This window comes from Danio aesculapii, chromosome 24 (assembly GCF_903798145.1).
Source record: "Danio aesculapii chromosome 24, fDanAes4.1, whole genome shotgun sequence".
In the NCBI taxonomy this organism is placed as follows: Eukaryota; Metazoa; Chordata; class Actinopteri; order Cypriniformes; family Danionidae; genus Danio; species Danio aesculapii.
In genome coordinates, this window is record NC_079458.1 from 11,984,883 (window position 1) to 12,012,281 (window position 27,399).

At 39.8% G+C, this 27,399-nt stretch overlaps 1 protein-coding gene across 2 annotated transcripts in view; it reads left to right on the top strand.

Moving 5' to 3' along the window:
* LOC130218745 (glycogen debranching enzyme-like) overlaps nt 1-27,399 on the top strand; it is a 65,919-nt gene that overhangs the window by 34,470 nt on the left and 4,050 nt on the right. For both annotated transcript variants that reach the window (XM_056450999.1, XM_056451000.1), the window contains exons 18-33: nt 1,888-2,012; nt 2,300-2,412; nt 4,265-4,399; nt 4,516-4,646; nt 4,723-4,859; nt 7,093-7,226; nt 7,316-7,491; nt 9,274-9,376; nt 11,460-11,685; nt 19,321-19,438; nt 19,527-19,662; nt 19,822-19,934; nt 22,799-23,010; nt 23,087-23,184; nt 27,012-27,099; nt 27,182-27,315. In XM_056450999.1, the coding sequence (XP_056306974.1) occupies nt 1,888-2,012; nt 2,300-2,412; nt 4,265-4,399; nt 4,516-4,646; nt 4,723-4,859; nt 7,093-7,226; nt 7,316-7,491; nt 9,274-9,376; nt 11,460-11,685; nt 19,321-19,438; nt 19,527-19,662; nt 19,822-19,934; nt 22,799-23,010; nt 23,087-23,184; nt 27,012-27,099; nt 27,182-27,315 (2,179 nt within the window). The remainder of the gene's footprint in view (nt 1-1,887; nt 2,013-2,299; nt 2,413-4,264; nt 4,400-4,515; nt 4,647-4,722; nt 4,860-7,092; nt 7,227-7,315; nt 7,492-9,273; nt 9,377-11,459; nt 11,686-19,320; nt 19,439-19,526; nt 19,663-19,821; nt 19,935-22,798; nt 23,011-23,086; nt 23,185-27,011; nt 27,100-27,181; nt 27,316-27,399) is intronic.

Sequence of the window (27,399 nt, forward strand, 5' to 3'; positions counted from 1 at the left end):
GTTAAAAGAGTTTTGTAATCATATTAGTTTTTCAAATAACCAGTACAATAATGCATTACTTTTAAAATTCGAAGAAAGTTAAAAATGCAGCTGAAACTGTAAAGCGGTGAATTTCTTTCAGTCTGAACTTCAGTTTTGGTGTAAAAGGGCCTAGCAGTACATTCATCATGGGCTCATTGTGAAAATGTACCCCTGTATACATTTTCGGAGAGCTCGAATTATGTAGCCAGAGGTACGTATGGCTGCATTTCCCATTTTTTCCCATTCTATACTGCTATCATTCAGTTTAAATATTTCCCCATATCTTTCTATAAAAAGTGAAAGTAGCATCAAAGAGCCGATCTTAAATGTGATATAGTCTAATGGCAAGAGAATTTTGATTTCGCTTTATTTTGGCTTGAAACCATGTTGAAATGAATATGAAAACGTCCGCATTGACTATGCAACCTCTGAATCAGTCAATTCATGTAAAGCCTGTGTCACACCGCACGCGCAGGAAGGTTCGGTCGCTCAGTCAGTCAGTCAGTCGACAGCAGCCTCTCATGGATTCGCAAAAACAAAAAATGCAAAAAACATACCTTCTGAGAAATATTTTGCGCTGTCCAAAAATGTATATTGGGGTATACATATACACTCACCGGCCACTTTATTAGGTACACCTTACTAGTGCCGAGATGGGCCCCCTTTTGCCTTCAGAACTGCCTTAATCTTTTGTGGCATAGATTCAACATGCTACTGGAAATATTCCTCAGAGATTTTGGTCCATATTGACATGATAGCGTCACGCAGTCACCAGCCTGAACTGTTGATACAAGGCAGGATGGATCCATGCTTTCATGTTGTTGATGCCAAATTCTGACCCTACCATCCGAATGTCACAGCAGAAATTGAGACTCATCAGTCCAGGCAACGTTTTTCCAAGCTTCTAGTGTCCAATTTTGATGAGCCTGTGCGAATTGTAGCCTCAGTTTCCTGTCCTTAGCCCACAGGAGTGGCACCTGGTGTGGTCTTCTGCTGCTGTAGCCCATTCACCTCATGTTGTGCGTTCAGAGATGCTCTTCTGCATTCCTCAGTTGTAACGAGTGGTTATTTGAGTTACTGTTGCCTTTCTAATAGCTTGAACCAGTCTGGCCATTCTCTTCTGACCTCTGGCATCACCAAAGCATTTGTGTCAACAGAACTGCCACTCACTGGATATTTTTTCTTTTTCGAACCATTCTCTGCATCTGCATCTGCAACTGATTCTCTCATCAGCAGTTTCTGAAATACTCAAACCAGCCCGTCTGGCACCAACAACCATGCCATGTTCAAAATCACTTAAATTACCTTTCTTCCCCATTCTGATGCTCGGTTTGAGCTGCAATAGATCGTCTTGACCATGTCTGCATGCCTAAATGCATTGAGTTGCTGCCATGTGATTGGCTGAGTAGAAATTTGTATTGACGAGCAGTTAGACAGTTAGATATATATATATATATATATATATATATATATATATATATATATATATATATATATATATATATATATATATATATATATATATATATATATATATATATATATATATATGTATAACACGTTTAGTTACTTTTTTAAAAGTATCGCAACATTTTAATATTTTACTTTTGAAAGAAACATTCAACTTTTTGTACAAGTCATTATAAGTGGACCTCAGAGAACGAAACACAATAAACACAAAAAGGAGGCAGATCATGACCCAACACTCTTTGTTTTCAAACTGCATTGTTGAAATGAGTCCTGTCTGTTTTATGTGGTTTGTCATTTAATTGTATCTTCAAATGTCACAGAAGTATGACTCAGACAGAATGATTAATGACTCAAACACTTATAAACCAGTTTCACATTGGCCGTCTCATTGCTCAGGTAAAATCGAGGAGGTGATTTTAGAGGCACGCACAGTGGAGAGAAGCGCTGAGTCATATGTGAAAGATGAGACGTTCATTAATGGCTTGCCGAACTACACGGTCGAGATCCGTGAACACATCCAGGTAACATGACACAAGTGCTGAGAGCAGCTGCAATGTCACATGAACAGGAGGAGTGTCAGCATCATATTTATTTCTGCATGACTGGCGATAGACTGAACAGGTTTTAAATTCAAGTCTGTTAGCCTTTTTTGTTCTGTGTGAATTGTGGGTATGGTTGTTGGCACGCTCTTTGCTTTGGAATGCTCCTTTTAATAGGAGTTCAGTTGTAAGTCTAGTTAATTAAAACTGCTGTATTTGTGTTTGTTCCTTCTGCTCAGCCTTAATATAAAACGTGTTTTGGTTTGCAGCTTAAGGAGAGTCAAATTGTAAAGCAGGGAGATGCCACTACGAAAGGGCGCAGCGAGTTTGTTGAGGAAATTTTGTTCGAAAAGCTCACGCCTGGTAGTGTCATTGCATTCAGGTAAACACACATACAGACCCCAACGGACATTTATCCCATTAATGACTTGCGTAATTAGTTGTAATTTACACTATAATGGATTTTTTTCATTTTAATTTATTATAATTTTGAATAATTCTAATCATTTTAAAATCATTTATTCATATCAGTCCGAATCCACTCTTTTTTTGTAACACACACACACGCACATTTGTTTTTGTGAGTTGTGGGGAGATTCCATAGGTTTCCATTGTTTTATATTGTTCATTTATTCATTTTCTTTTCGGCTAAGTCCTTTTATTAATCTGGGGTCACCACAGCGGAATGAACCACCTATTTATTCAGCATATGTTTTCGCAGAGGATGCCCTTCCAGCTGCAACCCATCACTGGGAAACATCCATACACACTCATTCACACGTATACACTACGGACAATTTAGCTTACCCAATTTACCTATGTCTTTGGACTGTGGGGGAAACCGGAGCACATAGAGGAAACCCACACAAACACGGGGAAAATATGCATACTCCACACAGAAATGCCAACTGACCCAGCCGGGGCTCAAACCAGCGACCTTCTCGCTGTGAGGCGATTGTGCTTCCCACTGTGCCACCTTGCTGCCTATTTACCTATATTGTACAAACTGCATTTTATATTGTCCCCAACCCTACACCTAACCATACCCCTTACTTGAAACAGTGTGCATTTGGACTTTATTAAAAAAAAGTCTTAAATGATTTATAAGCCTTTAGAAAAATGGGCAATGTTCTCATAAGTCACCTAGACTGCGTCCGAAATCGCTAACTACTCGAATATGTACTATATTTGAATTTGAATTTACTGCTCGACCATTAAAAAAGTATGTTCTATATAGTACGAACGTGAGTGCACTGTAAAAAATACACTTTTTAAGCTGAATCAAATTAACCATACGAGTAATTTGAACTTAAATTATATTAAACTGACTAAAAACAGCTTGCGTAACTCATAAAAATAAGTTGGATCATGATTAGCTTAGTTTAATAAGTTAAAATGCACTAAAAACATTGTACTTATTAATTATATAATTTTTTACAGTGTAGTGTGAATGGAATTCGGACATACTACATCCGCCATTTTGTCATTATCATTTGACCAATTCATTCCCATTCTTGAATGTCTCGTGTGGCATCATGAGATAGCATATGTAACCCCACCGGTACTACACTACCCAACCCGCTCTGAGCTGGGATCAAACCGGCGACTTTCCGCATGTGAGTCGGTTGCTCCACCAAGGAGGCTAAAGACTATGGCCTCTAGCATCTGTCGCTAGAACACCTTCAGAGGTCAGAGGAGTGAGGTTTACCTGAACAGCACGTCACTAGCTGCCCTCTGCTACACTCACCCCCTAAACCTCAATTCCATTTGGGTCACGGCACCAATGTAACCCCGCCGGTCCTACACCACCCAACACGTTTTGAGTTGGGATTGAACCGGCCACCTTCCACATGGTCGGTTCGATCCACCAAGGAGGCTAAAGACCATGGCCTATAAGACTTTCTCCAGAAGAAAAAATATTATCAGACATACTGTGAAAGTTTCCTTGCTCTGTTAAACATTATTTGGGAAATATTTAAAAAGAAAAAAATCTAATTCAAACAATTTTGACTTCAACTGTATTTATGCTCCCAAACTTGACTGGTTAAATAGATTATGCCAATTTTTTTGTGATTAGAGATAATTTATAAATTTTTCAGACATTACAAACAATGTCAATATCAGATATTTGTGGTGTAAACATGTCCATATACATATGTTTGATAATTGAATAAATAGTGAAAAGAGTGTGATGGCTAAAAGTTCCCTTTTATTGAATATAACTGATCTCACAGGGTGAGCCTTGATCCAAACTCTCAGAAAATGGTGGGCTACTTGCGAACACAGCTCTCACAGTTTAACCGGCTGTTCAAATCCGGCAGTCTGACTGACAACAACGTCGCCGGCATCCTGAAAATATCTTTAGAATTGTGAGTCATTTTTTACCGTTATTTTGTCTCAGTTATTCACAAAGCGAAATACCTACTGTGCTGTTGCTGCATTCAATTCTCTCACTTGAGGCCTGTTGCTTTTAATTAAATTGTAGTTTAATATCCAAACTCTCTCTGGCGGAGCTCAATGTGTTGTTATTTCGCTGTGATGCTGAGGAACAGGAAGACGGTGGTGGCTGCTATAATATTCCCTCCTGGATGCCTCTGAAGTATGGAGGCTTGCAAGGTACCAAAATACCCACATTATATTGTTAATATTGGGTCTCTGTAGTGAAATAAACTTGTGCTTCTGTTATTAACAGGTTTTGTGTCGGTATTGTCTGAGATTCGACCAAAAAATGACCTTGGACATCCGTTCTGTGACAATCTGAGACAAGGCGATTGGATAATTGATTATGTGAGCACTCGTCTGATCAATAAAGGCGGAGCTCTGCGGGAGGTAGGAAACAATGTTTCTGGTAATCATCGTCATTTGTTAACATTAACTATATCTGACAAAAGTCTATCCAAGTTTTAGGAAGAACAAATAATAACTTGAATTCTAGTTGATAATTTGGTATCAGATATTGCTTATTTAAGAGGCAAAGGCTTCTAGATTAGGCTTATTTTACCAAAATAAACTATGATCATGCCTTGGTTTTTAATTATTTAATTAGGACAGTAAGGTCTGACTTTGTTTAGGCAAAAGTCTTGTCACCTAACAGAAATAATGTCCAGTATAGAATATAAAGTCATGGTGCAGTGGAAAAAGAATTATTATTGTGTATGACTCCCATTAGCTTGGAAGACTGCATCCATACATTTATGCAATGACTCGAATAACTTATTAATAAAGTCATCTGGAATGGCATAGAAAGCGTTCTTGCAGGACTCCCAGAGTTCATCAAGATTATTTAGATTCATCCTCAATGCCTCCTCCTCCATCTTACCCCAGACATACTCAATAATGTTCATTTCTGGTGACTGGGCTGGCCAATGGAGCACCTTGACCTTTTTTGCTTTCAGGACCTTTGATCTAGAGGCTGAAGTTTGAGAAGTTTGTTGCCATCCACTCTGCAGATCTCTCGCACGCCCCCATACTGAATGTAACCCTAAACCATTATTTTTCTTCACCAAACTTGACTGATTTCTGTGAGAATCTTGGGCCATGCGGGTTTCAATAGGTCTTCTGCAGTGTTTGTGATGATTGGGATGCAGTTCAGCAGATGATTCATCTGAAAAATCTACCTTCTGCCACTTTTACAAATAATCAACTAGCAGTCAAGTTATTATTTATTGTTCTTACAACTGGGATCGATGACAAGACTTTTGTCAGTTAGTGTACATTAATTCAGTGATTCCCAACCCTGTTACTGAAGACTCACCAACAGTGCACGTTTTCAACCTCTTCCTAATCAAACACATCCGAATCAGCTTATTAGAACATAAGAAGGGACTTCAAAACCTGAAGTTAATGGGTCAAATAAGGGAGACATCCAAAATGTGTTTTGTTGGTGTGCCTCCAGGATTTAGGATTCAGGGTTAGGAAACATTGCATTAATGGACATTAAAACAATTTGACAATTTAAGACAATTAAAGTTATATTCTAAACAGAAAAAAAGGAACTACAGAGTCATTCATAACAAAAAAAATAAAAAAAATCTTATTGTGGAGATATGTACCCCTATATACATTTCTGGAGATCGTGAAATATGTCCTAAAAACTACCTTTTTTGCAGTTTGTTTTTTTTTTGACTATGCAGGCCTCATGGCCACCTGATTTTTACCACGTTTTCAGATTTTAGCTCTTTCTCAACCTGTTATTTATTTGTTTATTTTTATTTTAGGGCTTTTGTTTTTGTTTTACCAGCTTTCTGGAAATGTTCTTTGCCAGACGCAAACCCCGTTGTCACGGTCAACTCTGGTCCGCCTTCCAGATCCACCGACATATACAGCGAGCCACTGGGCAAACTGGAAAAAGCCATCTGCCAGGTTCTCTAAGTTTTTGCGCTTCCAGCTGACTGCTTACCTCTGTTTGGACAGCTTTTCCGCTGTTACCGCTTTGCCCAGTATCTCGCCATGTACGTCGGATGTCAGACTTGTGACGTTAAGCAGAGTTGACTGTGACGAAGGGGTTCGAGTCCAACAAAGAACGATTCCAGAAAGCGGGTAAGACAAAAACAAAAGCCATAAAATAAAACAAACAAGTAAATAATAAGGATTAATAAGTAGGTGAAGGTGAAAATGTGGTAAAATCTGAAAACGTGGTAAAAATCAGGCTGTCGCGAGGGCTTTTCTTTTTCTGGATTGCTTTTTGAAATACTGTCGGTTGGGTTTAGGGAAGTGTGTGTGTGCTGCTCAATTGGTGCTTTTGAAAACAGTTGGGTTAAGGGAAGGAGGAGGGTGGATCAGTCGATCCGTTAGTCAGTCAGTCAGTCAGTCGACAGCGGCTTCTGGTGAATTTATGCGAGAAGAGCAGGCACAAATGGCACAAACGAGAAAAATTTGAGATCTCAAAAATCGTACACAGCGGCCTCTGTTGGATTCACGAAAACAAAAACTGCCAAAAAAAACATACCTCCTGGGACGAATTTGGCGATCTCCAGAAATGTATATAGGGGAATGTAATCAGGTTGAGCCTGGTTTGTACATTTCTTATTGAAATATTTTTTTCTCTTCTGATTTTTGATAGGTTGGAAAATGGTTCAACGCTGTATTTTCATACCTCAAGCATCTTCCACGCTACTTAGTGCCATGTTATTTCGATGCCATTATTGTTGGAGCGTATGCCACAGCTGTAGATGCAGTCTTCAACCAAATGTCCAGGTTCGCTCATTTTCTTTTTTGTAGTACAGATATCTAATAGTCTGAGAGTGTTATTAATATTTTGCATTAACGTGTGTACTGACTTCCAGCTTTGTTCTGAATGGGTCGACCCTGGTCAAGCAGTTGGCCCTGGGGTCAGTTCAAATGTGTGGGGTGGGTCGTGTCCCTGCCCTGCCGCCTCTGTCCCCTGAACTGGAGGACGTCCCGGTCCGAGTCAACAGTGCAACCAAGCAGGAGGAGCAGTGCTGTGTGTCTATTGCGGCAGGTTGGATCAATTTCATCAATTATAATACTACACTGTAAAAACTGATTATTTACATTACTTAAAAAAATAAATATATATAAACCCATTGCCTTAGAAGCAACATACGTTTAAATCGGCCTCATCGGCGCCCCCCGCAGGGTTCATTTCCGCTAAAAACCCTTTCCCCTTTAGCAGGAATGAACACTAGGCAGATAAGCGCATATACAGACAGGTGGATGGGCGGATGAAGGGATGAACGGACGGATGGACGGATGGGTGGATGGATAGATGGATAGATGGATGGATAGAGGGAGGGATGACGAATTCGACGACACCTCGTTTATGCAAATAGGGCCTAGGGTCGGAGAGGTACAGCCGTGGCGGTCTGGGCCAATCGGATCCGGTATGCTAATGAGGGGGCAAAACAAAACAAACCAACGAGAGGGGATGAAACGCGGTGCCGTGACGAGCCCGACGACACCTCTTTGATGCAAATCGGGCCCAGGCTCGGAGAGATACAGCCCCACCAGTCTGGGCCATTCAGAGCCAATATGCTAATGAGGGTGGAACATAATGAGGGTGGAAGTCGTTTTCACCCCCTTACCTATGTGCAGTACATTTTAATTTGATTTACCTTTTAATTTTATTTATTTTTATAATTATGCACATAGTTCATTGAATTAAATATGTGCAGTACATAAAGATGAAACTTTCTTTTTTCATCTGATTCTGAGGTTAGTTCATTTTGAATATTCTCAGTAAGTGACCATGTGCTTTAGCCTGGTATCTGCATAAAATATTTGCACTTGCCTAAATGTATGCAAACTCAAAGCTAAATCCCAGAGCAAAGCAATGTACATGATTCTTCAAGCTGGTTTAGACTCAATAAATTCCTTTTATGCACATCAAATCACAGACTTTTTATTTTATGTTTTAAAGCAGAAAGAGAGCAAAGCTAGAGCTATAGCTATAGTTTTTTTTTGACTGTATAAACATGACATGTACATAACATTTTATATGAATTATCCTTGTATGAATTTTCTGCTTTTAGTGCCATTTAGAATTCATTTTAATAAGTTGGTGAAACCGCTTGTTTGTGTCGTCAGTCAATCTGTATCAAGATTTGAATCAAATGAAAAGATTTGTTTTGACTTCGGGGAAAGAATCTGTTCAGATAATTTGCTGTTCAGATCATTTGCAAATGTAAATGCATAATAAATGGGACATGTTAGCTGATGGTTAGTGTCAACAAAAGAAAAGAAGCTAACCTTTTTTGAACAAGAAGAGCTGTGTCATTTTTATCAGCCTATAAATTACCATTTTTTAAATGTTGTTGTCACATAATTTATTAAAGACACTCTATTTTGGATTTTTTTGCCAGTTGATCCACTTTAGATGTGCTGCTGGCTGTAGGAGTTCTGATTAGTGGCTTCCCAATCACATGAAATGTTAGAAAAGTTTGTGGTAGAGAAAAGATACCAGCAGTGTGGCAGTTTTTTGTGGAAAAATTGGGACATAATCACACCGTGCGAATGTAAATAAGAAGTCCATTGTATTTGTTTATATATATTGGCCAAAATTGTAATTGTGTTTGTCTTTATAAGCAAGTAAATCATTGCTGATAATTTGAATATTTTTGAAATGCAAACAGTATCATAAACTCATCAATAGATTGCCATCTTGGTTTCTTCTCTGTCTTTTAGCTCACTAAAGTTGACGACTTGAAGAAAGTATTGAAATTTAACTAAAAGTTTGAGTTTCAATGTTGAGTTATTTTAAGAGAAATCATTTTCACCTGTGCAGGTCTGCCACATTTCTCGACTGGAATCTTCCGCTGTTGGGGTCGAGACACTTTCATAGCTCTGCGCGGCCTCATGCTTTTGACAGGGAGGCACCTGGAAGCCAGGTGAACTGAGCTTTACAGTGCTCACAAATCATTCACAAGCCATGCTTTAAAGTATTGTGTTCTTGACAGAAATTGTACTTAATTATTGTACTTGACCCTGAAAGATCCTAACAGAAAAAACTGGGGAAATCTTATAGATGTTGTTTTTGGAGGCTTCTAAAAAAATAGTTTTTGCATTTTTGACATTTGAAATCTGTCAAAACTAATGTTGTGAATTGCTGTTTATACAAAGCCATATTACTTGCACATTTCTATGATATTAAAGGCTAGAATTAACAATACAGCCATATTTATTAAAATTAAATTCCTATATTCGGGACTTGAACCAGCAACCTTCTTGCTGTGAGGTGATCGTGCTACCCACTGAGCTGCCCAATTCCTATGTTATTAGATGTAAAATAAACATAATGTACATATATGTAATTCAATATATTTAATACTACAAAACTATAGAATTAAAAGTATAATATTTAGTAATTATGTTAATAATATAATATTTAATATTATAATATATTATAAGCTTTTAATATATAAAAACTAAAACTGTTTCTATATGAATATTTGTGCCAGTACACTCCTATTTGAAACTGTACTTACATTTCTACAAAAGCATACATTATTTGTTTCATGTTAGTTTTTTTACTCAATAGATCAAACTTGCATATCACATCCAAAATATTAGCCATTGGGTTTGATAAACACTGTTTCAGAGGTAATTATATTAGCATTGGTTAGATGTGCCAACACAAAGTAAATAAATATGTATTTACATACAAATGATTGTGTAAATATAATTAATTCCACTATTTTAAAAGAAATGCATATAAAGCTAAAATAATTTTTCCTTTTTTTTTTACATTTGACATTTTAATATGCCTATATATATAACAGTTGTCTATATATCTGTACACAAATCATAACACAATAATAATCATAATCAAGTAAAACTTTTATGAAGTAAAAAATTATTTAAATTAAAAGTAATGCATACATTTTTAAAGGTTTTTTTTGACCTGTGAAAAGAATCTGTGCAGTTAAATTCATAATGAGAACATCAACCATTGCATTTGGAAATATGACAGGTTAACTGACATTTAGAGTCAACCAAAGATGAGAAAAAACATATTTTTAAGTTAAATACACTTAAAGAAAATCTATTTCAAGGAATTCACACATTCCGCAACTCACACAATTCCAATTTTATCTCTTTTGGATATTTGTATTTTTAAACAATATTGTTTAATTTGTATGTATTGCTATTTTATTTATGCTAAAAAAATAGGTGTATGTCTATGAGCAATATCACACAAGTAGCAGTGCGATGTGGCTGTATATCAGCACTGGTGTGTGTGCCTCAGTGTCCCACCAGTGACGATATACAGCCACATCACACTGCTACGAGTGTGATATTGCGTTTATACAACAGTACGATAATAATCGTGTATATAAAAAAGGAAAATCAAACTTTCATGGAGAGTCTAAAAATCCTTTTGTAAGAGGAACTACTTTCCTCCACCATTTATTCCCATCTACAGCTGACGTCAGAACAGCAGAAACCGTTGCTCGTTCATAAACATCACTTTGGAGCTAGTATTTGAATGATTCTCTAGCGTAATGTCTAAAGCGATGACAAAACAGGTGATTTTGCTCACATTTTAAGATTATAAGGCTGAACAGCATGAAATGCCTTCTCAATCTACAGAGATTTTCCAGTATTTCTCTGTTGCAATGTGGAGATCATAATAATTAACCCAGAAAAAGCCAAAGCAACGCAATCACTAACGTTACCAGATTACGGATGTCTTTAAAATAAGGATAAACGCTAAACACATGTTTACTGTTACTGGCAGAATATTACACTGCTATCAGCCAATCAGATTCAAGAACCAGACAAAATTGTTGTATAAATAAATAAAAATATACGTGTGTGTTTGTGTGCGTGCGTGTGTGTGTGTATATATATATATATATGCATTTGAAGTCAGAATTATTAGCCCCCCTGAATTACAAGCAAGGTACTTGCACTTTATTGGAAACATTTAACTTTGAGTATGATTTTTGTGTTCTCTTTACACCCCTGCAGAGACATCATCTTAGCCTTTGCTGGAACAATGCGTCACGGTCTGATCCCGAATCTGCTGGGTCAGGGTGTCGCAGCCCGTTATAACTGTCGTGATGCAGTGTGGTGGTGGCTTCAGTGTATCCAGGACTACTGTACCATCGTGCCCAGCGGCACAGATATACTAATGTGCCCTGTGTCACGTATGTATCCCACTGATGATTCAGAAGCGCAGGCCCTGGGGACAGTGGTAAGCAGAAATGATACAATCTCTGACTGCTGACTGCATGATATGATACATAACATTAGAAGTGTAACTGTGCACAAGAAGTGTTTTGAAGACAGCTACAGGGAACGAAACATGCCTTTAAATAGCTTCTTAGTTTTTACAAACTGTGGTTTACTGAACAAACTGCGGCTCTGTTTTGAAGCAAATGCATTTATGATGTTCTTAAGGATAAAGAAATCTGTCTACGCTTAATAGGAAGCCATATTTCTTGCATATTTCTATTTATTAAAGGCTAGAATTTACATAAAATTTCTATGCCCTTACTTGATTTATAGATTGGTAATTAAATAATATAAATTATATAAACATACTACAAAAGATAAAATAAAATTATTATTAAAATATAATATTTATAATTTAAATATAATTTAAATAAAATAATTATAAAAATAGCATAAAAGACATATACAATTAAAAATAAATATGTGTACCATAACACTTCTTCATATAATTTTTCTGAATTTTTTTATTTAATAGATCATACTTCCATATACCATCCAAAATATTAGCTATTGGATTTGACAAACAGTTTTTCCACATTTGCAATTGCATTAGTTAGCATTATAGATAAGATTCATTCATTTGTTCATTTTCTTTTTAGCTTAGTCCCTTTATTAATCTGGGGTCGCCACACCGTTCCTCAATCTGGGGTCCCCCTCAATAGTCCCTGCAGGGGGACCCACGCATTTTGCGCTACACCACTGCCTATAGTGCATGTCTTTGGACTTGTGAGGGAAACCGGAGCACCCGGAGGAAACCCACCCCACGCCAACATGGGGAGAACATGCAAGCTGCACACAGAGGCTCAAACCAGTGACCTTTTTGCTGTGAGGCGATCGTTTTAACCACTGTGCTACCGTAACGCCATTATAGATGAGATGTGCCATAAAAAAAAAGCATATGGTTTTCTTTTATTGCTTTTTTGTAGCTTCTTTTAAATTAAATTAAATACAGTTCACACTTTTGAAAGAAATACATATACTTTATTTTTTCCTGGGTGAATGACTGAGAAAATTCTTTACACAAAGAATCACATGTTTACAGAATTTTTTTTTGTAACTTATTTTTTTGTTACCTTAATTAATGCAATTATTTATTTATTTATTTATTCCTACATATGTGTCACGGATTGGCCAGGCTCTTCCACCAACATCACGCACCGAGCACCTTCACCTGAGTATTAACCACGCACAGCTGCACCCAATCACTCCCATTCACTATATAAGCACACACCTCACTTCACTCATTGTCCGGTCTCGTTCCTACGAAGCGGACTCTGAGTGAACCACTTCCTAGGTTTCACTCCCCTACGATCTCAGCAAATATACTTACCGTATCTCTGTTTTCATTCCAGTCTGTCCAGTGTTCCAGTTGTCCTGTCAACGTTGTGTGTCTCGTCAGTCTGTCTTCCCCGCAAGTCCTCTGGTGTGTGCATTCGGTCATCCTTCTGTGTCTATCATCCCACCTGGCAAAGAGAATCATCAGTTCTTCCAAACTCCATTTCAACTCTCAATCAATATCCAAATTACTCTGCTGTTGTAATAAACCTCATTTATACTTACTCCCCTTGTTTGTCCGTCTGCTTCCGTAACAGAAGACCGGACCTTCAACTACCAACAGCATGAGCACTCACGATCCCCTTCAGGAGTTGGTGGATTCATTGAAGAGAGTGCTACTACCATCTGCTCCACTTCCCGAAGCACCACCAGCACCGAGCACTTCTTCACCGTCCACCCACTCATCCAGTCCCATGGCTCGACCAGCGCCCTACTCTGGCGGGGCGGAGGAGTGCAATGGATTTCTCCTACAATGTTCTCTGGTATTCACTATGCAACCCGAGTTATACCCTACAGATCGGTCCAAAATCGCATTCATCATCTCCCTTCTCTCTGGGTCGGCTCTTCGGTGGGCTGAAACCATCTGGCAACAGTCTGGGCCGGTAACAAATTCCATTCAGTCATTCACCCAATATTTCAAGGAGGTTTTTGGTCGCGCGGATGCCGAAGTAGCAGCTGGAGAACAGTTATACCATCTCAAACAGGGAGCCATGTCCACTCAGGATTATGCTCTCAGGTTCCGAACTCTGGCTGCTGCTAGCGGGTGGAATGAGCGATCTCTCCTCACAACCTACCGGCTCGGACTAGAGCCCAGCCTCCGGTTACAGCTGGCCGCCCTCGACGACACGATGGGATTGGAGAAGTTCATCCAACACTCTCTGCGCTGTTCCGATCGTCTGAGGGTCTACCAGCATGATCCTCCACCGGTATCACAAGCACTCCTCCGTTCGCCAGAGCCAGCCGTTCCTCCAGAACCAGAGCCCATGATCATAGAATCTGGTAGACTCACAATCACCGAGCGACAGAGGAGGCTGACCCGGGGTCTGTGCATGTACTGTGGTGCCAAAGGACATGTCAGGCTGGACTGTCCCATTCGTCCAACACGCTCTGTGGTGAGTTTGTTCAGTTCTCCCATTGAAAAGATGCATCCTCTCACCACTAATGTCCAGTTAACTACCCCTTCTGTCTCAGTTTCAGTCACAGCCCTCATCGACTCCGGGTCAGCAGGAAATTTCATCTCGCACGCCCTCTGTCGCCGACTACAGCTTAACACCGAAGCCTCGACGCACGTCTACCAGATTCAGCCCATAACCAACGATATCCATTCTCAGGCACGTATCCATCGAAAATGTGAACCCGTCAATCTCCAAGTAGGACTGCTCCACAAAGAGGAGATTCAATTTCTGGTTCTGGAGGGTGCATCGATGGATATCATCTTAGGGCGCCCGTGGCTGGTGAAGCACGATCCCATCCTCTCTTGGGGCACAGGAGAGATTAAGAGATGGGGAGAAGAATGCAGATCCAGCTGTTTTCCCGATCTACCCTTACAAATTCAAAGACCCCTTACCGTCTACGTCACGTCTGTCGAAAGTCCTGTCGAGAAAATATCCATTCAGATCCCGAAGATCTACTCCTCATACGAGGATGTATTTTGCCCCAAGAGAGCTTCCCAGCTACCTCCACATCGGCCATGGGACTGCGCCATAGACCTGCTTCCAGATGCTCCTATGCCCAGAGGTAGGATCTACCCGTTGTCCCTTCCGGAGACCAAGGCAATGGAGGAGTACATCCATGAGGCTCTGAGTCAGGGGTATATCCGTCCATCCACGTCACCTGCTGCCTCAAGTTTCTTCTTCGTGGCTAAGAAGGATGGAGGGCTGCGGCCATGTATCGATTACAGAACCCTAAATCAAGGTACAGTCAAGTTCCGGTATCCCCTTCCTCTCGTCCCTGCGGCCCTGGAACAACTCAGATCCGCCAAAATTTTCACCAAGTTGGACCTCCGCAGCGCCTATAACCTGGTGAGAATACGTGAGGGGGACGAGTGGAAGACTGGGTTTGTGACCCCTACTGGACACTACGAGTACCTGGTCATGCCCTATGGTCTGGTTAACGCCCCCTCCGTATTCCAAAACTTCATCCACGAAGTTCTCCGGGAGTTCCTTCATCTCTTCGTCATTGTATACATAGATGATATCCTGATTTACTCCCGGAGTGAGGCCGAACATCGCCACCACGTTGCGGAGGTCCTGAAAACCCTCAGGAAACACCGCCTGTACCTCAAGGCTGAAAAATGCTCCTTCCATTCACCATCTGTTCAGTTCTTGGGGTACATCATCGATCAAAGAGGGGTTCGTATGGACGAGGGGAAGGTCACTTCCGTCATCTCCTGGCCCGAACCAAAGACCATAAAGGAACTCCAACGTTTCCTAGGATTTGCTAATTTCTACCGACGTTTCATCCAGAATTACAGTCTCATCACCGCTCCGCTCACCAACCTGTTGAAAAATAAACCCAAAGCACTACCCTGGCCTCCCGAAGCCGCCGCAGCCTTCCAAAACCTAAAAGAATCCTTCACTCAAGCCCCACTGCTGACTCATCCTGATCCTGACTTGCCGTTTGTGGTCGAAGTGGATGCATCGACCACCGGAGTGGGAGCCATCCTGTCCCAGTACCACGGTACTCCTTCATTACTCCATCCATGTGCCTATTTCTCCCGGAAGCTCAGCCCGGCGGAAAGGAACTATGACATCGGAAATCGAGAACTTCTGGCCATCAAGCTCGCCCTGGAGGAGTGGCGACACTGGTTGGAGGGGGCCAAACATTCGTTCCAGGTGATCACAGATCATAAAAATCTCCAATACCTAAAAGATGCTAAAAGACTCTGTCCTCGTCAAGCCCGTTGGTCATTGTTCTTCTCCAGATTTCAGTTCTCTATCTCATATCGACCAGGTTCAAAGAACATCAGAGCAGACGCACTTTCCAGAATTCACGACCAGCATGAAATTATTGAGACACCGGCCAAGATCCTTCCCGATCAGATCACTATCTGTCCCATCCAATGGTCCGCTCCTACAGTAAACGCCACTCCAGAATCCAGAACTCCGCCGGGCTGTCCCCCCAATCGACGCTTCATCCCTGAAAACCAACGGGTAGATCTCATTCATTCCAGCCATACATCTCTGGGCACAGGACATCCTGGGGCCAACAACACCCTCTCGCTGCTATCCCAACGCTTTTGGTGGCCGAACATGGCGAGGGATGTGAGAAGATACGTCCAAGGCTGCAGAGAATGCGCTATGGCGAAGAGTCCTCGCCATCTACCTGCTGGTAAACTCCATCCCTTGCCCATCCCAAACCGCCCCTGGTCACACCTAGGAGTTGACTTCATGACAGACCTCCCATTGTCTGAAGGTAACACCTGCATTCTAGTCATCATAGATCGATTCTCTAAATTCTGTCGTTTGATTCCTTTGAAAGGTATACCCACAGCCCTGGAGACCGCCGAAAACCTGTTCAACCACGTCTTTCGAAATTTTGGGTTACCAGAAGATATAGTCTCGGATCGAGGACCCCAATTCATCTCCAGACTATGGAGAGCATTCTTCAGACTCCTAGGTGTGACCGTAAGCCTCTCGTCTGGCTATCACCCCCAAACCAACGGCCAGACCGAGAGGAAAATTCAGGAAGTGGGGCGGTTCCTCCGGACCTTCTGTCACGGTCACCAAAACTCCTGGAGCCAGTTTCTGGGCTGGGCGGAATACGCCCAGAATTCCCTGCGGCAACCTACCACCGGACTCACGCCATTCCAGTGCATCCTAGGGTTCCAACCTCCACTCTTCCCCTGGGATGGCGCACCATCTGATGTCCCCGCAGTGGATTACTGGTTCCGGGAGAGCGAGAGAGTCTGGGACGATGCTCATCACCATCTCCAAAGGGCAGTACGCAGAACAAAGGAGGTATCTGATAAGAGGAGGATTCCAGGCCCCATCTATACTCCAGGACAAAAGGTCTGGCTCTCCACCAGAGATATCCGGTTGCGACTGCCCTCCCGAAAATTAAGTCCCAGATTTGTTGGTCCCTTCACCATTCTGGAACAGGTCAACCCCGTCACATACAAATTACAGTTACCACCACAGTACAGAATCCACCCCACATTCCACGTGTCCCTTCTAAAACCCTTTCACGATCCTCTGATTCCCTCCACAGAGCCTGGCCATGAAGAGGAACCTCCTCCCCCCCTGATGTTAGAAGAAGGGGCCATCTACCAAGTCAAGGACATCCTACGGTCCCGGCGTCGTGGTGGTCAGCTTGAATACCTCGTCGACTGGGAAGGATACGGTCCAGAAGAGAGGTCATGGGTCTCCAGATCCGATATACTAGATCCCGCACTTATGGAAGAGTTCCACTCCAATCACCCAGAATTTCCAGCACCTCGAGGACGAGGTAGACCACCACGACGTCGGAGGTTCAGGCCCTCAGGAGCGGGCCCTGGGGAGGGGGGTAATGTCACGGATTGGCCAGGCTCTTCCACCAACATCACGCACCGAGCACCTTCACCTGAGTATTAACCACGCACAGCTGCACCCAATCACTCCCATTCACTATATAAGCACACACCTCACTTCACTCATTGTCCGGTCTCGTTCCTACGAAGCGGACTCTGAGTGAACCACTTCCTAGGTTTCACTCCCCTACGATCTCAGCAAATATACTTACCGTATCTCTGTTTTCATTCCAGTCTGTCCAGTGTTCCAGTTGTCCTGTCAACGTTGTGTGTCTCGTCAGTCTGTCTTCCCCGCAAGTCCTCTGGTGTGTGCATTCGGTCATCCTTCTGTGTCTATCATCCCACCTGGCAAAGAGAATCATCAGTTCTTCCAAACTCCATTTCAACTCTCAATCAGTATCCAAATTACTCTGCTGTTGTAATAAACCTCATTTATACTTACTCCCCTTGTTTGTCCGTCTGCTTCCGTAACAATATGCAATTCATGTTTAAATGCAAGCATGGATATTTAAGATGATTATATCAAAACAAAGCTTAGAATATTGTATTTGTTTATTTTTAATTCGACAAGCTTTATTTTGCCTGTAAATAATGATAAATAAATGAATGAATGAATGAATGAATGAATTGATAAATAAATAAATAAATAAATAAATAAATAAATAAATAAATAAATAAATAAATAAATAAATAATAAAGTATCTATGCAAATCTGTTTTGGTATGAATGCGTGTACCGCTACACTCCTACTTGAAACTGTATAATGCTATGAATTACTTTCATTCTTACAAAACAATATTTTTGACATTGTTTCAATAGATAGATAGACCTCATAGACAATATTATATAGATAATGGATAATACAAAATGTTAGCCCTTGGATTTGCCAAACATTGTTTCAGAATTGCCTGACTATATTAGCATTGGTTAGAATTATAGAAGTGCCAGCATTAAAACGTGAATAAATATGTGAATAAATATAATCAAATGTGAAAATAATTATAATTATTTACACATTTTTGAATTAAATGCCTATAAAAGCTTTATTTTCAAAGGTTCTTTCCTGGGTAAATAAAAATTTAATTCCTCTTTCTATTATGTCAGTTACTTGGAGCACATTTAGGCTGCATTTATCATGTTTTTTTTAACCTTTTAGATCACAGTGTTGGGTAAAGTTGATACGATAAGTAATATATTACAATCTTAAGCCTAGCTTCATTTAAAAATATATATATAATTAATAAAAAAAAAACCTTGCAAAAATAGCTTAACAATACTTGTTGCTTTATAACTATTTGAGAACTTTCATAATTTTAATTTAAAAAGTATCTAAGTAACACTTTTTTTTTTAAGTGACTTAAGATTGTTATATAATGTTATATATACTTTACCCAACAACACTGCAGTCTGTATACAAAAAATGTATATCCAGTCTAAATAATATCCCAAAAAATGCCTTTTTTGGTCAGTGGAAAGGTCACATATTTGTAGCACTTATTTATTTATTTATTTATTTATTTATTTATTTATTTATTTATTTATTTATTATTATTTTTATATTATTATTATTATTATTATTATTATTATTATTATAGTAATAAATACATAATTAAATGAATTAATTTGGTTGGTTTTCAAATAATTATAATATTATAAATAAAGCACAGTACAGTACAGTATTTGTTTATTTTGATGTGACAGTTTCATTTTGTCTGTTGACTCTCCACACTTAATGTATTTGTTCATAAACAGGTTCACGACCAGCCGTTGTATGTGCTCATTCAAGAAACCATGCAGCGTCACATGCAGGGAATCCAGTTCAGAGAGAGAAACGCCGGTCCGCAGATCGACTGGAACATGCAGCATGAAGGTGTGAAGCGTTTCCACGAAAGCACACTGGAGATCCTATTTCCAAGTCTGTCGCAAACCATTTCATTTCCTGTTATCCTGCCCCATAGGCTTTAACGTGGAGGCCAAAGTAAATCCCGAGACGGGCTTTGTTTACGGCGGAAATGGCTTTAACTGTGGGACATGGATGGATAAAATGGGAGAGAGTGATAAAGCCCTTAATAAAGGTGTTCCAGCCACACCCAGGTACTGTACTATATATTCCCACTGTCATATGTGTCATGCTAAACCCCTGTAATAATAACCCACTATATTTAGCACAAAAGAATGCTTTGAGGAATAAGCACTGAGGCTCAGTGGATAAACCAGTCCTCTTTATGTCAGCTGATGTGTTTTTTTGTGCAGGGACGGCTCTGCGGTGGAGATTGTTGGTCTTAGTAAGTCAGCGGTGCGCTGGCTGATCATGATGAATGAGACTGGACATTTTCCATACTCCTCTGTCAAAATACACAGAGATGGTACGTCAATCTGTAGCACATCCTCATTAAAATGAGGTTCCAGCAATTAAATAATGTGCTTGATTTATTTATTTACTTCTATCATGAACACTCTCGGAATTTAGTATGGTGATGGTTATGTATATGGCAATGTTAATGTATTTGGTCTTGGTGGGATAGACCTGCTACGCTGCTGCTGCTGCTGCTGCTTTGATTATTATGGCAAAACAAGTACTGAGAACTGCTATTGCCAGTATATTCCAAAGTCCCTTTGAGTCATTTCACTAGGTGGGCATCTTTGAAACGCCTCTTGGGCAGTATGCTGGACCTTTCTGTCTGGATGGGCAAGCATCAAATTCTTCGAAACTGTTTGCCAAGCTCACGATTACGTTACATATTTGGAATCTCTGTTAAACTTAAACAACAATGGTTTCATAAGTTTAGTTTCTAAACGTCCGAATCAAACAAAATGTCCATTTTTTAGGTTGCCTGAGCTAATGCACATGCGCACTCGAAATAAACGGGATCACTTTATTCATGGCAGTGTTACACATGATCATCCTCTGGATAATGAACATCTGATCGTGCTGGTCTTCTGAAGTAATTCACAACTTGGTCTTGATGGCGGATCTCCTCCTGAAATGACAGTGACTATTTGGCCCCGTTTACACTGCCAGTTAAATGTGACCCAATTCAGATTTTTTGCTCATTTGTGAAACAAATCGGATCTGTTCTATGACCATGTAAACACGAAAAAAAAATGCATGCATTCAGATATTCAGAGATCGGTTTCAGGTCTCCATCATATGTGGAAATAAATTAAACATGAATCGGATATGGGACAATGCGACGATCCATGTAAACAGGCAGATCGGATTTATTGAGGCATTCCGTTTTGTACGTCATTAAACTTGCGACAATATGGTACTTCTACGCGGTTTAACGATGTAGAAGGAAGAGCATGTGTGGAGACGCTGATGCAGTAAACAACAACAGAGGAAACATGGAGGAGGAAAGTTGTCAGTCGCCACAATTTGCTCCCACCAGACCTGAGATCTCTCTCGGAACCACAAATTCCTCTAAATGGTGGAGGACACTATATATAAACCATACGTGCAAGCTGCGATGACGGCCCTTTCCCTCCTCCTCCGTAAAAAAATCATTTTAAAGTTGGGCTAACCTCCATATTTCGAGAGTTAAAAGCAGGACAATTTCTTCCATCATGGCCAGTGTGGCGCAGATGCTAGAACCTGCCTTTACACATGTGTGACGTCGTAAGTTGTATGGCAAGTGTAAACACATGAATCGGATATGGATCACATGAGTGTAAACGGACAGGCAAAAAAAATCAGACATAGGCAACAAATCGGAATTGGGCATCAAGACCTGACGCGTTCAATTTATACAGATTACAAAACCAAAAAACTTTTGTTTTCAAGTGCACTTGGTTCATTTAGAAGCACAGATTTCACGCTTTATGTGGATATATTTCTTATGTCTGTGAAGGAAATATTCACCGTTTGTTAACCCTCAAACTGTCGTAAAAGCGCCAGTCTGGTCCGAGTTTCTCCCATGGAGAATCGTCAGTCTATAGCGATCAATGATTGGCTCCTCTACTAGAAGGCGGGACTTCATTCGCCATATTGACCGTTACACTTGTCCCCATTCAAAACTATAAAAGTTACATGTCTTGTGTATTCTTTAGTCTTTGTATATATACACAGACATGCCGTTTGAGAATATAACACACTGCTTTTGCAAAAATAACATATGTAACCCCCATAGCAGATCTAAACAGGTGGAGCTGGGGTGGAGCAGCATTTAATCTGATCAGGAGCAAGCTCATTGGCTGCCGAGGAAACAGCAAACAATCTCCTGCGGCATGTAGTTAATGACACAGGAGCAGATTAAATAACCTATCAGCCTGTGTGCGCATAGAGTTTTATGGCAGAAATTGTACTTGTTAACAAAGCAAATTGCTTAATTAAGTTTGTTTAAATTGTATTTGTTGTTATTTGTTGTTATTTAGTTAGTTAGTTAGTTAGTTAGTTAGTTAGTTAGTCAGTTAATTAGTTAGTTAGTTAGTTAGTTAGTTAGTTAGTTAGTTAGTTAGTTAGTTAGTTAGTTAGTTAGTTAGTTAGTTAGTTAGTTAGTTAGTTAGTTAGTTAGTTAGTTAGTTAGTTAGTTAGTTAGAAAATAGGGTATTGATATTAATTCATTGTTTTTTATTATTTATTTTTATTTTGATCCATATGGTATAATTTTTTTAAGTGCGTTTAAGATAATATTTTTGTACTGTTATTTATTTATTTATTTTATGAAAAAAAGTTACTGTTTTCGTTTATGTATGCTTTTGGTTGTTTCTACATTTTACTCAAATTTGTAATTATATTAATAAAATTTATAATAATAATATTCTCTCTCTCTCTCTATATATATATATATATATATATATCTATCTATCTGTCTGTCTGTCTGTCTGTGTGTGTGTGTGCGTGCGTGCATGTGTGTGTTAATTAATTAATACATATTTATTCAATAATTTATTTATTTAACTGTTTAATTATGGTAACATTTTAGTGGAGTAGAGATGAATAATGCAACAGCAGAATAATTTTGAGTCTAGACTTTTCTATTCTTTTCTAATTTGTAATGCCTGCAATATCAGTAGTATCATAATTTACTGTTGTGAGACAGTAAATTCAGCTGACGGCATGCTAATGCCTCACTATAAAGCTTAATAATAGCATTACAATGTGGTACAATTTTGACAGTAATGTAATAATAATGTGCACCTTTTTGTAAAGCTGCTTTGGGACAAACATTATTGTAAAAAGCGCTATACATATATACTTGAAACTTACTGAAAAACTTAAATTTTCCAGGAGCAGAACAGTCAATCACCTATAAGGAGTGGAATCAAAGGATCCAGGAGAACTTTGAAAAGTTTTTCTATGTCTCAGACGACCCTGCAGATCCAAATGAGCAACGTCCTGACTTGGTTCACAAGAAATGCATTTACAAAGACAGTCATGGGGCTTCTAGTCCTTGGTGTGACTACCAGCTCAGGCCCAACTTTACCATCGCCATGGTGGTGGTGAGTTCTGACATGTTAAATATCTTTTCAATTGTTTTTGGAGTCCCTTCTCTTATATAGTTCTTTGTTTCACCAGGCGCCAGAGTTGTTTTCGGTGCAAAGAGCCTGGAAAGCTTTAGAGATTGTTGAAACCAAGCTTCTTGGTCCTTTGGGGATGAAAACACTTGACCCAGAGTGAGTTGAAAACAACACCTGCTGTCTGCCTGTTGACTAAGCAGAAACCTGTCTTAAGAGTGTGCTCTTCTGTCTGGCTGAGTGGACGTGGTTTGATAAGGGTTAAATTCCAGGACATGATTGGCCGGATTTATTTCAGAGATTCCATGTTCTCATAAAAAGTAGTAAAAATTGATTAATCAATTTAGAGAAAATTAATGGTCTTAAAAAGAATTAAAGTATTATTATCTGAACTCTAGAGCAGAATATATACACTCACTGGCCACTTTATTAGTTACACTTTACTAGTACCGGGTTGGAGCCCCTTTTGCCTTCAGAACTGCCTTAATCCTTTGTGGCATAGATTCAACAAGGTACTGGAAATATTCCTCAGACATTTTGGTCCATATTGTGAAAGCATCACGCAGTTGCTGCAGATTTGTTGACTGCACATCCATGATGCGAATCTCTTGTTCCACCACATCCCAAAGGTGCTTTATTGGATTGTGGACTGTGGAGGTCATTTGAATACAGTGAACTCATTGTCATTTTCAAGAAACCAGTCTGAGATGATTCGCGCTTTATGACATGGTGCGTTATCTTGCTGGAAGTAGCCATTAGAAGATGGGTACACTGTGGTCATAAAGGGATGGACATGGTCAGCAACAATTCTCAGGTAGGCTGGGATGTTGACAAGATGCTCAATTGGTACTAATGGGCCCAAAGTGTGCCAAGAAAAAAACAGCCTGAACCGTTGATACGAGGCAGGATGGATCCATGCTTTCATGTTGATGACGGCTAATACTGACCCTACCCTTCCAAAGCAGAAATCAAGACTCATCAGACCAGGCAATATATTTCCAACCATCAATTGTCCAATGGCGACACAGTGGCGCAGTAGGTAGTGCTGTTGCCTCACAGCAAGAAGGTCGCTGGTTCGAGCCTCAGCTGAATCAGTTGGCATTTTTGTGTGGAGTTTGCATGTTCTCCCTGCGTTTCCGTGGATTTCCTCCCTTTTTCCCCCACAGTCCACAGACATGTGGTACAGGTGAATTGGGAAGGCTAAATTGTCCGTAGTGTATGTGTGTGAATGAGTGTGTGTGGATGTTTCCCAGAGATGGGTTGCGGCTGGAAGGGCATCCACTGCACAAAACGTGCTGGATAAGTTGGCGGTTCATTCCGCTGTGGTGACCCTGGATTATTAAAGGGACTAAGCCGAAAAGAAAATTAATGAATTGTCCAATTTTGGTGAGCCTGTGTGAATTGTAGCCTCAGTTTCCTGTTCTTAGCTGACAGGAGTGGCACCCGGTGTGGTCTTCTGCTGCTGTAGCCCATCTGCCTCAAGGTTGGACGTGTTGTGCATTCAGAGATGCTCTTCTGCATACCTCGGTTGTAACGAGTGGTTATTTGAGTTACTGTTACTTTTCTATCAGCTGAAACCAGTCTGCCCATTCTCCTCTGACCTCTGGCATCAACAAGGCATTTGCGCAAACAGAACTGCCACTCACTGGATATTTTCTCTTTTTCAGGCCATTCTCTGTATACTCTAGAGATGGTTGTGCGTTTCTGAAATACTCAGACCAGCTTGTCTAGCACCAACAACCATGCCACATTCAAAATCACTTAAATGACCTTTCTTCCCCATTCTGATGCTCGGTTTGAACTGCAGCAGCCTAAATCCACTGAGTTGCAGCCATGTGATTGGCTGATTAGAAAGTTGCGTTAAACAAGCATTTGGACAGAGGTACTCAATAAAGTGGCCGGTGAGTGCATATGTATATATTACTACTATAAATAATAGGCTTTGACCCAAATTGTGCCGTTTTAGTGTCTGTCGCTTTAAATTCAAACGAGATTGTGCTCCCAGCTATAAATGCCTATGTGTCAGCATAGTGGCGGATTTGAAACTCTAATGGCATATGACTGCTTCTCACTCAGGGCTGTTTATGGTAATGAGGGTGAGATTTTTACACATGGGCAGGGCTTTCCCTCTCTGATGACATGGGCAAAGGGAGAAAGTCAATCAAAGTGTTTCTACCGACATTTTTTATGAAGCATGACTATAAAAAATAGAATTTAATAAATGTTTACTATTAGAGGCTGGCTATATTCACACACTGATGCCACACAACTGTGTTTAAACCACTTATTAAAGTGATTTTTGCATAATAGGTCCCCTTTTTGAAAAATTTCAGTAATAAATAATTTTTTTAATTAAATAAATTTAATAAAATTTTAAATTAATAATTATTTAAATTATTAAATAAGCTAATAATAATAATAAAAAAACCTGACCCCCAAACTTTTGACCGTTAGTTGTCCAAAGAGCATTTAGATGTTTTTTAAAGGGAGTTTAATTGTTGTGTTAAAAAGTCGTGGGATTCTGTGTGCTTTATTTATCGAATGCCGCTGGATTTGTTGTCATCTTCGCACTCACTGACTGCTGCATTGTATCACTGGTCCCTTTACAGACATTAGCTATGTTTCCATCTGAGGATGCTAATTAAATGTATGCGCAAAACTGGATTATCGCATAAAAGACATGCGAATACAGCAACATTTCCATCCAACAAGTCAAAGAGAATAAAGCCGACCCTTCCTGATTAACTGGCGCCAAATATCAACAGTAAAAATGGAATTTGCTGCGGTAGGAGAGGCTGTGTGAATCTTTTCATTATTTATTAAATTACTTGCACCTCAGAAGACAATGCACACACAATGAATGCATAGTGGCATTTGAAGGCATGAGACACGGAGCACAGACGCTCTTGACAATTCTGAAGGTAATTAATAATATATTAACACTAATACTAAAATGGTATAATAAGGCATTTAGGAATGACCAAAACAACATTTCAGATGTTTTACAGTGTGCTCAGCCTTCTGGTTTGCCCATTCACACACATTATTATCATCACATGATCTCTTATATAGTTTATGCGCATCTTTTCTTATCGAATAAAAAGTTGAATCTTTTCTCATCAAATAAAAACCCTGTTCAGTTATGCTCATATGTTTTTTATGCACATTTTTAAAACGTATGTGCATCATGGCTTTTCCATCCACCGGAAACATAGCTATTGATATGCGTTATACTAGATTCGTTTTCGTTCTCCATTTGTGGCTAAATAAAAAGTCAAATGATGTATGTGATATGTGTCTCACACACACTCATCAAATTTTCTGACCTATCAAATACTCTCTAGTGTCTGACATGCCCCGCCCCCTTTAAGATGCTTCTCATTTGATTTGCATTTGATGCGCTTGAGCTCAACCACTCGCTGGCAGAGCTGTGATCAAAGCAAAAAGGCTATTAGCTGTTTTTTAAAGGGGGAGAAGCTAATATATAAAAAATCCCATGGCACTTCTCATAAAGAGAAAGGGGTGTCACCCCGGTGTCCTAGTCAAATTTCCTTCCATCGGCCCTCACAATCATGGCCTCCCAATCATTCCCATCCACCGAGTTGGCTCTATCACTGTCTGTCCACTCCACCAATAGCTGGTGTGCCAAGTGGATGCTGCACACTGGTGGTGGTGTGGAGAGACCCCCCTCATGATTGTAAAGCTCTTTGGGTGTATGGCCATACACGATGAATGCGCTATATATATACACATTACTTACGTACTTACTATATGCCCCGCCCTGTCTTCATGTGTCAGTTGAGATAATGTCAAACGTGGAACAAAACAAATGCACATTTTAAAGCGCTTCATTTGACCTTTAAGTTGCACATTGTTAAAACAACAACTATAATTTTACTTTGGAGGATAAATATCACATATCACATTGTAGAAGTGTTTCCCATGTAGAAATGTTTGATTTATGTGTCTCTGTGTTTGTCTAACAGTGATCTGGTGTACTGTGGTGTGTATGACAATGCCCTGGACAATGACAACTACAACCGTGCAAAAGGATTCAACTATCACCAAGGACCTGTATGTTTTTATAAACTGACATCAATACATTGCTTTGGATGTAATAGATTTGTAATACATGCATAATTAAATTTGTCTACAGGAATGGCTTTGGCTGGTTGGATACTTCTTAAGAGCCAAACTTTATTTTGGAAGGAAAATGGGCCAAGAGAAGTACAATCAAAGCGTGTTCCTGGTCAAGAATGTTCTGTCTAGACTTCACAACCATTTAGAAAGGTATTACCAAACAAAGCAAAACCAAAAAGTGGGTCAGATCATGTGTTTGTTGTAATGTATAAGTCTAAGGCAGAGGTGTCAAAC